At 40.4% G+C, this 16,177-nt stretch overlaps 1 protein-coding gene across 4 annotated transcripts in view; it reads left to right on the plus strand.

Annotated features, from left to right (window-relative positions):
* The first annotated feature begins 123 nt into the window (after positions 1 to 123).
* Positions 124 to 16,177, plus strand: part of bag6l (BCL2 associated athanogene 6, like) — a 32,606-nt gene continuing 16,552 nt past the window's right edge. For 2 of the 4 annotated variants that reach the window (XM_034893015.1, XM_034893016.1), the window contains exons 1-14: positions 124 to 400; positions 607 to 699; positions 797 to 914; positions 4,918 to 5,138; positions 5,226 to 5,297; positions 5,670 to 5,792; positions 6,229 to 6,413; positions 7,667 to 7,696; positions 7,790 to 7,919; positions 10,271 to 10,474; positions 11,919 to 12,126; positions 12,592 to 12,654; positions 12,803 to 13,035; positions 15,282 to 15,364. In XM_034893015.1, coding sequence (XP_034748906.1) covers positions 619 to 699; positions 797 to 914; positions 4,918 to 5,138; positions 5,226 to 5,297; positions 5,670 to 5,792; positions 6,229 to 6,413; positions 7,667 to 7,696; positions 7,790 to 7,919; positions 10,271 to 10,474; positions 11,919 to 12,126; positions 12,592 to 12,654; positions 12,803 to 13,035; positions 15,282 to 15,364 — 1,751 coding nt within the window. In that variant the 5' untranslated portion in view covers positions 124 to 400; positions 607 to 618. The remainder of the gene's footprint in view (positions 401 to 606; positions 700 to 796; positions 915 to 4,917; positions 5,139 to 5,225; positions 5,298 to 5,669; positions 5,793 to 6,228; positions 6,414 to 7,666; positions 7,697 to 7,789; positions 7,920 to 10,270; positions 10,475 to 11,918; positions 12,127 to 12,591; positions 12,655 to 12,802; positions 13,036 to 15,281; positions 15,365 to 16,177) is intronic. The other 2 variants (XM_034893017.1, XM_034893018.1) reach the window with 1 other exon arrangement.

Genomic DNA, 16,177 nt, shown 5'->3' on the forward strand with positions numbered 1-16,177 from the left:
TTTTCAGTAGTATTATAAACATAGGCCTACACTTTGCCAAAGTTACAGCTTTTAAAAGCACAAAGGCGCTCAGGCATTAAACAGACGCTTTTCTTTACGTCAGTGGGGTCCTTTGACGTTGCGTTCAGTGCTGTGTTTAATTTGGGAAAAGTAAGATATCTTGCTAACGGGTCATCCTGTGCTCATACTTTGACCGGGAGTTTCGTTTAAAATAGAATTCCCAAGATTGTAGAACACTTTAGCAGGATTTTAATCAAAATCGAGACCTCTTCTACACGTAGACAACGACTGTCACGGGGGGTATTAGCTAGTAAAATATCGTCCCGGATTAGCTACGTTAGCTGCCTGGCTATAACAAGCTAAAAACAACTAGCCAGGCAACGGAGCGTCTGTGACCCAGGTGCTGTTTTATTATTTCACCACATATATTAACCATTGTCTTTCACGGTTAGTAGTTAAAGACTACTTTAACTACCCCCCTCATCTCCCATATTAAAGAAACTCCCTGATGTACTTATTAAACATTTGCTGCCTAACGCTTAATTTACTTATTACTAATTGTAAGTTAAACAGTTAACTGCTCTAATTTTATAATTAATATTTCAGACATTCGGAAATATGGCCGAGTCCAGCGGCATGATTGAAATCACTGTGAAGACTCTGGACTCCCAGAGCAGGAGTTACAAAGTCAGAGGCGAGGTAATGCTCTTAGCCTCATTTAAATACTTCTTTTCTTAGTCTCCTCTTTTCCCCTTCTGTTTCACTGACTGGTGGTGTGTATGTGTTTCCCCTGTAGCTAACAGTGAAGCAGTTGAAGGAGCACATAGCGTCATCAGTGGAGATCCCAGTAGACAAGCAGAGGCTCATCTACCAAGGCAGGGTGCTGCTGGACGAGACAACGCTGACTGAATACAGTGAGTAGTACATGTAACCAACCTATAGTACAAACACACACACACACACACACACACACACAATTACTGATTTGCAATCAACAGTGGTTGTGTTGTAACCTCCTGCAAAGCAAACAAAGTTGATTTTTCACCGTTGCTTAGCAAGTATTATAAATAACATAAAATGCTGCATTGCATTGCAAAAATTGCTGGAATCGAGCCATTGTTAATGTAATTTTTTGTCCATGTCATTACTTCTGTTTTTGCCTCCCATACTAGGCCAAACTTTTTAAAAATAACAACAGTGCTGCGATGTTATCAATGTTCATTTAGAAAGCAAAACGACATGTAGTTTCCCCTAAGTTGACTAATTTAGCCTAGTCAACACAACACTTTAAAGCTTCTTTAAATATTTATCAATTAATTTTCCTAATTCACATGAGCAATGCTTGACATTGATTTAAATATGTCACTTTTAAAGTTTGTTCATCTTTCACCCAATGTTATTTCCTTACATACAATGTAGCGTTTAAAAGGCTTTTATTTTAAACTGAGTTAAAAAAAAAATGCATTGCTCATAACACCAAAATAACTTGATAGGGGGAAATGTTGTTTAAATCCGGAACGCTGACAATCTCTATCAGTCTCTCTTCACCCTCTGACGCAGGAAAGCCACCACCACCACCACCACCCCAGCCAGGCAGCCAATGAAAACTCATAGCTGAATTATGACGCTAACCAAACAGTTGTCTCATTCAGTGACTCCTGGCGCTGTGTCACTGCAGGTCATGGCAGTGTGCAGAATGTATATTTGGTGTTATTTTTGGAATACAAAAAAATGTCACCTCTTTAGTTAAATCCAATAGAGTATGTCAAAATATGCCCCTCTAAACTCAGCTTGACTGCTGGATATATGAAGATCGGGGAAACTTTGATGACTTACACACAAGCATTTAATAGAATCTCAATTGAAGAGAATTTAGGCAGACAGTACAGTTTAACCACAATGTGTTATTGTGTAGTGTTGTCCCAACTTTGAAGTTCCTCTCTTCCGGTCAGTGTATTCAAACTCCCGTGGAAGCGATAAGTTTATCTGAACCTTCAATGTGAACAAAGATATTTTGGACACCGTAAACACATATGCTTACCCAAAACCTTGTTGAGTCTTTCCCTCTCTCTGGGAAGCATGCCAAAGTGTGTGTGTATGAATGTGAGTATGTGTTATGTGTTCACTTCCTCCCCTGACCTTGGTGGGAGCGCTCGAGGCAGCAAAGTCTTATCATACAGCTGTTATGTCTCCCATCATCTATGGAGACAGAGAGTACTGCTCTGCCTGGAAAGGTTAAGACTAGTCTATGCATTTGTTACTTCTTGGCTGGATTACCGTAATTCTTTATTATCAGGCTGCTCGAAAAAGTCAATAAAGACTCTTTAGCTGATCCAGAATGCTGCAGCACGTGTTCTGACAGGAACCAGGAAAAGAGATTACATCTCTCCTATTTTAGCTTCTCTGCATTGGCTTCCTGTAAAATCCAGAACAGAATATAAAATCCTTCTTCTTACTACAAAGCTCTTCATGGTCAGGCACCATCTTCTCTTAAAGAGCTCATGGTACCTTACTATCCCACCAGAGGACTGCGCTCCCAGAATGCAGGGTTACTTGTGGTTCCTAGAGTCTCGAAAAGTAGAATGGGAGCCAGAGCTTTCAGCTGTCAGGCTCCTCTCCTGCGGGACCAGGTTCCAGTTTGGGTTCAGGAGGCAGACACCATCTCTACATTAAGAGTAGGCTTAAGACTTTCCTTTTTGATAAAGCTTATAGTTAGGGCTGGCTCAGGAGAGTCTTGAACCATCCCTTAGTTACGCTGATATAGGCCTAGACTGGTGGGGGACTTTCCATGATGCCCTGAGCACCTCTCTCTTCCTCCTTCTCTCCATCTGTATGCAACCTCATTCCATTAATGCATGTCAATAACTTGACTTCTTCCCTTTTGCCGGAGTCTTGTGCTCTCTTGCCCCCGTAGTCTTGTGCTCTCTCGCCCCTCTCCTCTCTCGGCCTGTTGCTTCCTGCAGGTGTTTCTGGCTCTGGATCTGTGGTGGGAGTCACTTGCTGCCTCTATGTTCCTGCTCGACCCGCTCTGCTATAATTCTCTATGTCTCTGTCTGTCTCTCTCTGTCTCTCTCTCTCTCTCTCTTTCTCTCTCTGTCTCTTTCTCTCACCCCCAACTGGTTAAGGCAGATTACCGCCCACCCGAAGCTATGGTTCTGCTAGAGGTTTCTGCCTTTTAAAGGAAGTTTTTCCTTGCCTCTGTCGCCTAGTGCTTGCTCTTGGTGGGAACTGTTGGGTTTCTGTAAATAACATTACAGAGTACACTCTAGACCTGCTCTTTCATGCAAAGCGCAATGAGATAACTGTTGTTGTGATTTAGCGCTATATAAATAAAATGTAATTGAATTGGGGCTGTAAAAATTATGACATTTTAGTTGACAAATGATTGTCAAAAAAATAATTACGGCTAATGGTTTCATTGTCTTTTTCTGTTTATTTTATGACACGCAGTGGTGCTGTTTGGGTTTCCACTAGGCCTTAAATTATAACCTCTACAACTATAACAACTATGAAGCAAGGGGTCGCTGTGTTTCTTTGTCCTTTGCAACCAGTGCTATTTGCAGCAGCGGGGTCAAGGCTCTGCAGACTGACACGGCTTACCTTGAAGGCTTCTGCCATTTGAGCGCGACTTCTGGGGTTTTTAACTTTGCTGCGTGTCAGTGGGCGGTCAAACAAGCTGTGGTTACAGAATTTAACTAGTGTTAATCAGAAGGATGGAATCAACCAACAAAGTTAAAAGAAAGATTAAAGCAGGTCATGAACTGGTCACTGGCTGCACACTCCCACTCTGAGCAGGTGTCTGTATTAGCAGAACTCTGTAAAAAAAAAGAAAAACAAGGAAAATAACCAGATGTTCCGATAAAATTAGATTTCCCATCTTTTCTGAATTTGTCCAAGTATCTCCTGTAATTCAGTGAACACATATTTACCAAAGAGTACTAGTTACAGTATATTAACATAAAGTAGACTTCGACTGTATTTATGTAGCGCTTTTCTAGTCATAACAACTACTCAAAGCGCTTTTACATAATACAGGAACCATTCACACACTGGCCGATGCTGCCATACAAGGTGCCACCTACTCATCGTCATTGTTATCATCAGATAAACATTCACAGACATTCTAACTCAGCATCGGGAGAAATTGAGGTTTCAGTGTCTTGCCCAAGAACACTTCTACAAGCAACCACAGGGCCAGGGATCGAACTTCAACCTTCCGATTTGTAGGCGATTGCTCCACACCTGAGCCACAGCCACATACAGTGCTCTCTTTTGGCCAGCATCATATTTTTCTAGCAGTTTTTAGATGTCAAGTTGGCACAGGAAGCCAATTCAGTCAAGCAAGAAGCGGGCTTTATTATTAATTGATCATCGATTTAACAATTTTGATGAAATGTCACCCCATCCACTCCTTCAATTTGTGTTTGATTTGTCATAGAATGTGTTTGGGTGGTGGCTGTTACCTGGGTGGTTTGGATCTTTAACTATTCTTCTAGTTTTTTTTTTGCAGTCCCTGGTGTAAATATCCGTTAGGTTTCTGTACCTGTGATGTTCCTCGTCAGGATGCTCTTGATGATGCAGGAGGAGAAATTACTCAGAATTTCTTACTTTGGACGGCGACTTTGCGGCACCGTTGGGCAGTCGTATACCAATCGGAAGGTCAATGCTTTATTCCCGATGCTCTGCCATCGGTGTGTGACTGTAGTGTGTAAAAGCACTTTGAGAAGTCATGTCAGAAATAATGACATGGTACAATTATGAGTTACTAGAGCCCAGTAATAATCTTCTCATCCAACCAACACTGACAAATGCCAAAGTGTATTATGTATATGAAATGGGAAACAGCTAAATGAGAATGGCAAGAAGTTAAAAGTTCTACAGTATGTTAAATAGTCCATTACGTTGTTTCTTCATCAGCTATGGATGGGAAGGTAATTCACCTGGTGGAGCGTGCACCACCTCTGGTCTCCATGCCTGATGGTGGGGCTGCGGGTGTTTCCACCAGGGAGACAGAGCACAGAAGCAGCAGCAGCCATGCCTCGACCTCCTCCCAGGGTGCACCACACGACCGCAACAGCTACGTGATGCTGGGGACCTTCAACCTTCCAGTCAACATTATGGACCCTCAGCAGATACAGGTGGGGATACAGTCAAAGCTTGACTCCTATTTTTTCTGAATGGAGGAGTGATTTCATGCTCGGTGACAGCTGGAATCTGTTTTTTAGATGTCTGTTCAGCAGATGATGTCTGGAGTCAGTGAGGCTGGAAGGAATGCCAGGGTCAGCACCAACTCCGGGGTAAAGGCTCATTATTTCATCAATCTTATTAACCTTTCAGTCTAGAGCTGAACAATTAATGACAATTTCATTGAAACAACAAAATATGGCAAAAAAAACATTCTGAATGAAGTATTGTGGTCCTGAAGAGATGTCCCGGCTATCCTGCAGACTTAAGAAAATAATTTCGTTTAGTACAGATCCTCACATAAATCATTTTTATTTTTATATTTTTTAATGAAAATGAGAATAATGATTCAAATATCAGTCCCTTTGATACCGTGAATCATATCGCAATTGCAATATCAGAAATAAAGAATCATAGAATCATATCGGGCAGGCCAACTTCAGTCTCCCTCTTCCTGTAAAGCTGACTGATATCTGTATGTATAGAGCAACGGGTTGGTGGACATGCAGATCAACGTAGAGCAGTCGGTGCAGAGTGAGCCCAGGATGAGGCTGCAGCTGGCGGATAACCTGCTCAGAGATGTTCGGTCTCTGATCAACAGGCTGGAGGTACAATGCATATGTTGCTTTTGGTGATAGCTTTATAACTACATATCATAGTTAGGCAAGTTGTTGTGAAACACACTTTGTTAAGATCCACATGATTTTTTTTTTTTTTGTCATTTAATATTAAAGATTTATCTTGACCTTGGTACTTATTCCTCCAGCATATGTTTTGTGATTCTGCCTTTCAGTTTGGCTAAGTTATGACTTTGAGAAGAAGATGAGCAATATTGGATGCAAAAAGTAAACTAAGGCTTACACCGAGTTTTTTCCAAACCAAGATTGGAACAAAGAACTCCATAGCAGTGCATGTTTCCCCAGGAGCTTACTGCCCCGTCAGATGGATGCTTTCAGTGCCCACTTTTACATCACTTGAATGAGCCAACCCCAGTACTGAGTGTCCATGTGTGTTTGTATGTATTGTGATGTATTCATGTTGTAGGGAGTGTCCAGGGACAGCAGCCCCCACTCGCAGCCAGAGGTGCCTCATTCCTCTTCCTCCCCACCGCCATCTTCCTCCTCTGTTAGAGGGGTGGTAGCATCAGCGCTCATGGACACCAGCTATTCCTTGGCTCCATCATCCTCAACCTCCACCCAGACCGAGGGGCCCGCCAACACTGGGCCCAAGTAAGTCAGAGTTGTAAACTCATTTTAAGCAGAGTTCAAGTGTGATTCTTCAGTGACTCTTTAGTTCCTATTTTACAGCAAAATACATAGACTGTAAAAATAATGGACAAAGCATCAACAACATCACCTTATGGTCTGTGGATTTTGAGATTCAGGTTTTGCAATTTGGCCGTTGACATCTTTTTACACATATTTTTAACCAGGCGTGACATTTTTTTTACAGCAATGGGGGAAAGAGAGGGGAAAGACATGCAGCAAATGGCCACACGTTGGACTTGAACCCTGAGTCGCTGCGTTGAGTACTGAGCCAGCAACCCTTCCCTTAAGTTACCCCCTAATGCTAGCCGTAGCTAGCTAGCTTAGTTGGAAGAACACTGAACATAAAGACATTTTTTGGTGTCCAAAATGTTTCAGTTAACTTTGCTGAAGTGAAAACCCACAGTGAGAGGGTCAAAGTTTGAGATGAAAATACAGACAATGACCAAAAACAAGTTAAGCTCTATTATAATGTCCACAGTGGTAGCATGGTAAGCATAGCAAAGCCCCTGTCCTGATTGACAGGTCCTACAGCATCCCCTGCTTTATCCTCTATTTTATAATGAGTGGGACCATCATTTACTAAATGAACTTCATGCTACATTGAAGGAGACTTAAAACTAGCGATTGAGACCATAAAATCATTATGAAAATGTTTTCTGAGGTACTAATTCAAGAGAGAAGTAGGATAATTTTTTCATAGACTTCTATTGAAACAGACTTCTTTTTGAGCCAGTGGAGTCGCCCCATGTTGGAAATCCGATAGACTGCAGCTTTAAGGAGCTTCAGCATTGGCTTCACTTTTCAGGCCCAGAAGCCTTATTACAGACTATGACACTAACTACCCACAGTCCCTCAAGCGCTGAGTCAGCCAATAGCTTGCCTCAAGGGTGGTGTGTTGCGGCTCCATTATATCAGTCATAGCCACTTCCGCATGAATCATAAACACCTTAGATCCATTTCAGAAGGACATAGTATTTATTGTAGGTGAGATTTTTGATGATGAAAAATCTGGTGGTCATCCTAAAAATGAAAGATTTTTAAATAAAAAAAAGTAAAATGTTTTTTTCAACACTTTACTGGAAAAATTGTATGTGTATTCAACAACAACGTTTGCTTACCAACATGTTCCAAAATACTGCAGGCTAAAACAATGTGCAGGGTTTCTTCCTTTTCCACCTAAATCTGGTTATAACATTTAAGCCATAAGGTTGCAGTGGATCCAGACATCATCTTTCTAATCATAGGTAGGGCCGATAACAGTTACCTTGAAACAACCCAGTGGTGATCAGCAGGGTCTTTTGTAGTGCTGACTCGTTTTGTCCTGTGTTTGTCCTCAGTCACCCGAGTCCAGCAGAGTTTGTGGAGGTTCTCTCTGAAGTCAGGAGGGTGGAGGAGAGGTTACGGCCCTTCATAGAAAGGTCCCACTCAATTCTCCTAGCAGCCACCTCAGCAGACTACAACAACAATGTAAGGAGGAAGTGCAACTACAGAAGATGCCAAAAAAAGCAAACTCACATCACAATATGACCTTTCAGAAATGTAACTTGTTGATGTAGAAATGTAACTTAAGATGTAACTAGCGATCCATCAGGAAAACCTTTATCACTCTGATCTGTTTATGCAAATTAGTATAAGCCAAGTGCTGCGTCCCAATTTCATACTACATTCTAACTTTATACAGTATGTGTAATATACACGTTTTCACAGTATACTGTTTTTGCAGTTCCAAGAAATCAACATACTGTGAGAAGCTTCTTCATTTCTTTTTTGCATTGCCTAATGGGAGAATAGTGTTACAACATTACACTCAAAACATTTATTTTTTTTGGAGTCTGACTTGAATTTTTCACATCTCTAGGAAAATATTACATACAGTACGATACGCCTATTTGATTGCTTCTTGCTGGTCCCAGAAATCTTTCCAGTTTGCCATCCTGAAGAGTTTCCTCGGGAAATCGGGGCTCTTATTGTGAAATAAACATGTAGTCTTTTAGTCGTAGAAGTGAAGCGTGGAGGGAACATGGCCATTGCCAGTAAGGGAGTTGTTGTCTTCCTGCTGTTTAAGATTGGTCTGTGTTGAATCTACGTTGACTCTGTCCTCTGAATAACCTATTCCGTGGATGTATTATCAAGCCCCTGGTAACAACATCCACAAAAGATCTGACCAGTGAGTGTTTTTTGGCAGTAGCACTTGTGTACGTGAGTATCAGAAGCTTTGAGGGGTTCTGAGCATTCAGATTTTAAGAAGAGGCTTTACAAAGTAAATTTTGTAACTTAAAAAAAACTTAAACTTAAAAAGAATTTGTATTGTCTGTATTGTATCGTCTTATTTATTGTTTTATTTATTTCATTTGGACTGTTGAAAGCAAAGCAAAAATGTCTTTTGAAAATATATATTTTGTTATTTAATCTTCATAAAATATTAAGTTATTTAAAAAGAAAATATTGTTCATTTTATGCTCATTTACCCTTTCTATTTAAGTTGAGAAATGCAGATTTCAAAAAGTAGTTTTTTTGCATTTTCCTCAATAATCAAGCAAGTAGAATCATGATACCATCATCGCAATTGCAGTGTTGTTCTTAAATCGTGCAGTCCTAGTTTACATTCAAGGCAAAAAAAAGAAGACTTGGAGTCATCAATCAGAATCGAAACGATCAAAATCGAACACATCAAAAAATGTCCAACACTCTAAAACTTAGACTTAGGCACTTCTAACTTTACCTTTCCCTAGAACTTGCCCAGATTCTTTTCTACACCATATTCTTCTCTCGCCTGATCTATTTCACAAGAAGCTGGTCCCAAGCCAGTGCTACCACCCTGAAGACCCTCTACTCCATCTATAAGTTGTCTCCAACATTTAGGACAAGTGGAAAGTTTATAAAATCGCTTGCAGCTTGACGCCAGTAGCAGAATTGCAAGGACCTCAACTAGGAGTGACTTTCATTCATTTAAGAGTCACAAAATGTCGGCCTTCTCCATTGAAGGTTCAGTTGGTAACCTAAAAAATAAAAATAATTAAAAAAAGTTTTTCTTTTGCTGAGGTTGTCACTGGCACCTATTGAGACGTGTTAGAGATTTCTTGCCTCTCATTTGTTGTTCATTTTCACGCACAAACTTGCAAATACCATTAGGAGCACTAGGGGAAGGCAGAGGAACATAATTTTCCCATGCATTACTGTATATCTGTCATGTGCTACTGTCAAGGCACAATGACCGTTTCAGCAAATATGATAAACTTATTTTTATAAAACTTACCTACTGAACCCTTTTAAAGCCCAAAAAATCGTAATTCGCTCCGATTTCATATCAAAATGTCCACAGATTTTTATTCTTTTGCCATGGTGTTAAAAAAGTAGTTACAGGAGAATCAAGAATGCATTCATTCATTTGAATTGTTAGGAACCGTCAGTAACTAATCAAACTGTTCTGTAAAAATCATGAGTCCTGTGACTACATACATAGTTAAGAGTATTTTAGAATTCTTGTTTTATGTCATTTAAAGGCAGTTTGCTTTATTGTGTACTGTCTAGGGACTGAAAACGAGCAATTAGCTAGTATATCTGTATAATACAATTAGATTTTGAAAAAGGGCAAACGTATTGAAATTTATATTTGTTGTACATGGTCCCTAACAAACTTTTAAAAAAAATACTGAATGCCTGCATAACAGTTTCTTTCAATTTTTAAAGCCAGTACTTATAAAGCTTTAAGAAGAGATAAAGTGTTCTGTTTCAAGTAAAACAGGATCTAATAAAGCAGGTTTTTTCTCCTTATAATTGCTCAAAGCTGTTTAAAAACATTTTGTGTTCTTTCCCAGACCCAGGAAAGAGAGGAAGATCAGCGCATTCTCAACCTGGTTGCAGATGCTCTCCGTATCCTTGGCAACAGCTTAGTTGTCCTTGGTGAGCTGCACTGTAACCTGTCGACCTCTCCTCCACGTCACCTGTCTGTGACTCGTCTGATGACCCGCTACACCCAGCCAATCCTGCTCCAAACCGCTCTGCCACACATGCCCATTCCAGTAAGTTTACACCACTCTGATCTTCTTGCTGGAAAAACGTATCATTTCTGTCAGGGTTTGTCTGTTTTGTTAGGAGAAATAATGATGCCAGGAAACTTTAAATCAGAGAAAAAGTGAGTGTGTTGTTATGGGTTATTTATTAAGTCTAATCTAATACATCTTTTTTTATGCTCAGCTAATTTTGAATTGGTTTTGGATGTTTCTTGGGTTTTCCTAGTCACACACAGGCTGATATTTAACTAAGTCTCAGGCCAAACAATGCTCTTAGTGTTACCTTCTACACTGTAGCTGAGTTCATGGCTTCATTGTATAGATATTCAGTTTATTTTAGGATCCCCATTAGCTGTGATACAGATATATACACAGTATAAATACATAGATACTGCAGAAGCCGCTGTTCTGGAGGGATACGTTAAAAACCTTTTTTGTATTGCATTTTTTCAAACTTAACAGACAAACTTTAAACGTTTCAATTAAACATTTTTACACATGTTCACACATGTTTAATTGTTTGGATTTTTTAACACTTTAAAACTAAGGGGATTGACTCGAAGAACTGCAGTTCAACTGCGGAGCTGCTGCTTCAATAAAACACATGACAAACATTATTTTTAGCATCTTATTGATGTATTACTAATTATTTAAATAAAACACTTTACCTTACACAAACTAGTATTAGTTTAGTTCAGTTTCAGGACTTCACTTAATTTTATCTTTAAAAAAGGATTAACGTTAGCTCTTGTGATTTTACGTTCAAAATTTTTAACATCAAAATAATCTAAAACACTTTTTTTATCTGTAAGTTGTCAATTTTATTTATAGTATCTAATCATAACAACAGCTTTCTCAACACACTTTACAGTTAGAGTTAGGTCTATACAACACTCTATAATTTACAAAGACCCACAACTATAATTACTCCAAGAGCAAACATTTAGTTCTTGCTCTTGGGGGAATAGCGATGAGGAAAAACTTCCTTGTTGGCAGAAACCTCGAACAGATCCAGGCTCATAGCGGGCAGGCATCTGCCAGTGCTGGTTGGGGGTGATGAACAGTAGCATATATAGTAACAATAAAGATTGAACTATGATTAGAAATAATAGTTGTAGCAGTTCATAGCTTGTAAGGGCGTAGCAGAGCATAGCAGGGTGTAGCAGGGCAGGACCATGGCGGCAGCTGCAACCATGATTCATGTGCCACCCTGATCAAACAAAAACTGCAAGTCAGTGAACATCCAAAGTCCATCCAAAGTCACACATAAGCCTTTTTAAGTCTTTATTGTCAAAACAGGTCTTAAAGGGGGAGGGGTTAGATGGAGCCATGAGGAGATGCTACTTTCAAACCTTGGTAATGCTTTTGAACGTTATCAACCCTGACTTTATGATGTCTGTTGTTTACATGAGTTGGTAATGGACCTTGATGTGAATACATCTTTGTCTTCCAGATAAACCTAGGCTCAACTGTGACCATGACTTCTAATGGGAGACAGGCAGCTGATGGACATGAGCTGTCAGATCAGCAGGCTACACGTCATGCACCTCCCCTTCAGTCACATGGGACCAGTCATCACCAAGGACAGGGAGGACCCAGAGTCATCCGGATCACCCACCAGACCATGGAGCCTGTTTTCATGATGCAGATGAACATTGATGGTATGTGTGCTGCCATGGAAAATATTCAATAACCTCTGGTCCAGGAGCTTTTTTATAACAGTGAGGTCATTTAAAAAAAAAAAGTCTCACTACCTTAAAATGGCTACTATGGGGACTAACATCATCACACGTAAAAAAATAAATAAGGGCTTATTGCATCCACAGGAGCCTCAGCTTTCCTAGTCAGCCCCAATTTATTTAATACAAGAGAGCTTAGGGACATCAGTATGCAGAAATATTTAAATACACCATTTCAGAATAGGCAAAAGTAAATTGTGATATGTAGTAATTTGTACTGCATGAGAAAACTGAATGTTTTGCCACAAACTGCATAGGAGTAACAATAAGTGGGCTTGTCTGTAAAGGAAATACTAGAAGATACCCATAGAACCAATTTTTATTCAGATGTCTTTAGGGTAGAACTGCCACTGACTCATGATATTCTTCTCTTATTGTGTTGAACAGGTGAGACAACTGCTGAGTCTCAGGTGCAAGGACAGCCAAACATCACAGGGACTGGACAGCCTGGTAAGTTCTGTGATCCCGTAGTTTGTTGCTATTGTAATAACTGCCAGCTCCTTGCAGTTGCAGTAATTAAATTTTTTTTACACCAGAAGAACTTTAAGTGGATACACTTAAATACCTGTTTTGAGGAAAAACCTCTCTCTGTATTCAGGACTGCCCCCTGAGTTCATGCAGGCCATTGTGCAGCAGATCTCCCAGCAAGCTGCTACCATGGCCGCTGCAGCCTCAACAGGCAACCCAGCACAGTCCCCCCACCCTGCTCAGGCAAGGGTTGTCATCACCAGACCCTCCTTCTCTCCCAGCATTCCTCAGCCTGTGGGAACCATGGGAACCACAATCAATCTGAGGGCCACAGTCCCCACAGCTGCTCAGCAACCAGGACAGGTAACACCAACACAAAGTGGATAAATAGCGGAGATTTAGCAATGTCTAGGGCTGCAACCAAAGATTTTCATATTGCATTAATCTAAAAGTTATTTTTTCAATTGTTCAAGTCTCATGCCTTGGTGTCTAAGTGGTCTCACATTTTCAGTTCTATCCCCACAGAGCTGTGGAGTAAGGTCTTGCACCTCCACACATACTGCACATTGCAGGATAGAAGATAAAATCCAAGCTAGCATATCAATTAAAGGCCATAAATGCCCAAAAAGTAATCTAAAGAAAATGGAGTCTGGTGAGTTTGGCAATGGCGATACTGGGGATGTTTTAAAAAGGGTCTTACTCTTTGGAAAAAAAGGTCAATCTTTGTATGAATCTTTGCCATGATGTTGTCAGATACTTAAATATTGTGTATTGCATGTTACTGTTACATTGCAACTTGTTTCTTACTTAATACTTGACCAATTTCAGAGATTGTTGTTCCCATCAGTCACTTAGACACAAAAACATCGGATATTAGGTTCCAGGTAAAAAATAATAATAAATCTTCAATCGGCCTACTAATAAACTAATTGTTGCAGCTCTAGCTACAGTGAGGAAAAAAAGTATTTGAACACCCTGCTATTTTGCAAGTTCTCCCACTTAGAAATCATGGAGGGGTCTGAAATTGTCATCGTAGGTGCATATCCACTGTGAAAGACATAATCTAAAAAAAGGAATCCAGAAATCACAATGTATGATTTTTTAACTATTTATTTGTATGAAACAGCTCAAAGTAAGTATTTGAACACCTGAGAAAATCAATGTTAACATTTGGTACATTAGCCTTGGTTTGCAATTACTGAGGTCGAATGTTTCCTGTAGTTTTTCACCAGGTTTGCACACACTGCGGAAGGGATTTTGGCCCACTCATCTACACAGATCTTCTCTAGATCAGTCAGGTTTCTGGGCTGTCGCTGAGAAATACATAGTTTTAGCTCCCTCTAAAGATTCTCTATTGGGTTTAGGTCTGGAGACTGGCTTGGCAACGTCAGAACCTTGATATTCTTCTTACCGAGCCACTCGTTGGTTATCCTGGCTGTGTGCTTCGGGTCATTGTCATGCCTCGACCCATCTTCAATGCTCTAACTGAGGGAAGGAGGTTGATCCCCAAAATCTTGCAATACATGGCACCGGTCATCCTCTACTTAATACAGTGCAGTCGCCCTGTCTAATGTTCAGAAAAACACCTCCAAAGCATGATTCTACCACCCGCATGCTTCACAGTAGGGATGGTGTTCTTGGGATGGTACTCATCATTCTTCTTCACCAAACACGGTTAGAGAAATTATGACCAAAAAGTTCTATTTTGGTCTCATCTGACCACATGACTCTCTCCCATGACTCCTCTGGATCATCCAAAGGGTCATTGGCAAACTTAAGACGGGCCTTGACATGTGCTAGTTTAAGCAGGGAAACCTTCCGTGCCATGCATGATTTCAAACCATAACGTCTTAGTGTATTACCAACATTAACCTTGGAAACGATGGTCCCGGCTCCACCCGTGTACTTCTGGGCTGATTTCTCACCTTTCTTAGGATCATTAAGACCCCACGAGGTGAGGTCTTGCATTGAGCCCCAGTCCGAGGGAGATTGACAGTCATGTTTAGCTTCTTCAATTTTCTAATGATTGCTCTAGTGGACCTTTTTTCACCAAGCTGCTTGGACATTTCCCCGAGCCCTTTCCAGCCTTGTGGAGGTGTACAATTTTGTCTCTAGTGTCTTTGGACAGCTCTTTGGTCTTGGCCATGTTAGTAGTTGGATTCGTACTGATTGTATGGAGTGGACAGGTGTCTTTATGCAGCCAACATCCTCAAACAGGTACATCTAATTTAGGATAATAAATGGAGTGGAGGTGGACATTCTGAAGGCAGACTAACAGGTCTTTGAGGGTCAGAATTGTAGCTGATAGACAGGTGTTCAAATACTTATTTGCAGCTGTATCATACAAATAAAAATAAAAAATAAAATAAAAAAATCATACCTTGTGATTTTTTTGATTTTCTTTTTTAGATTATGTCTCTCACAGTGGAAATGCTCCTACGATGACAATTTCAGACCCCTCCATGCTTTCTAAGTGGGAGAACTTGCCAAATAGCATGGTGTTCAAATACTTATTTTCCTCACTGTATGTCCTACCGTGTATAGTATAATATAGATGAATAAACCATTGTGAAATGAGTGTGAAGCTGCTTCTAAATCTCTGTGAGCAGAGCACAGCTCCGGCCCCTTCCTCTCTCACCCAGATGATCAGCGGTCTGGTCGGACAGCTCCTGATGCCGGGCCAGCCAGGTCAGTGGATAACAAGCTTAAATCAATCACAGCAAATCATTGTTGTTGTCTTTGTAATATATGTTCTGCTACCACAAAATTACCACCTAACTTTTACAGCAAATCAAATGTCAAACTACTGACTTTTAGAGCTAAACCCATGAATGGGCGAGGTCGATATTAACTTATTGCAGATATATGTAGACCAGTAGGTATATAGGACATTTCTTTACAGAATTGTAGTACCAGGTTTGAGAATATTTAGAAACAGCTTCTCCATTACAGTCCTTCCACCAGAGAGCATTGACAGTTAATTTATTTTCTAAATTGTTCTTGTTCTCGGTCACAGTTCAAGGGATTTGTATCAGGAATGTTAGGTAATGTTGATCTAATTTTTGAACTCTGAAAATGAATACTAGTATGACCTTAGGAGCGTGTTCTTTCTAATTTGGTGGTGAATGGTACGGGGGTTCCACAAGGGACTGTGCTGTCTCTTCTATTCACCTTATACACCACAGACTTCCAATACAACTCAGTCATGTCACCTACAGAAGTTTTTTGATGACTGCAGTTGTTGGGTGTGTAAGGAATGAACAAGAGGGACAGTACAGAGCGCTAGTGGATGACTTTGTGGAGTGGTCTGGTAAGAATCACCTGCTGCTGAACGTGGATAAGATCACAGAGATGGTGAATGACTTCAGGAGAAGGGACCGACTCCGCAGCCCCTTTTTCATCTTGGGAAGAGACGTGGACATGGTTGATGAATATACACTCACCGGCCACTTTATTAGGTACCCCATGCTAGTAACGGGTTGGACCCCCTTTTGCCTTCAGAACT

The sequence above is a fragment of the Etheostoma cragini genome, chromosome 14 (assembly GCF_013103735.1).
Source record: "Etheostoma cragini isolate CJK2018 chromosome 14, CSU_Ecrag_1.0, whole genome shotgun sequence".
Taxonomy (NCBI): domain Eukaryota; kingdom Metazoa; phylum Chordata; class Actinopteri; order Perciformes; family Percidae; genus Etheostoma; species Etheostoma cragini.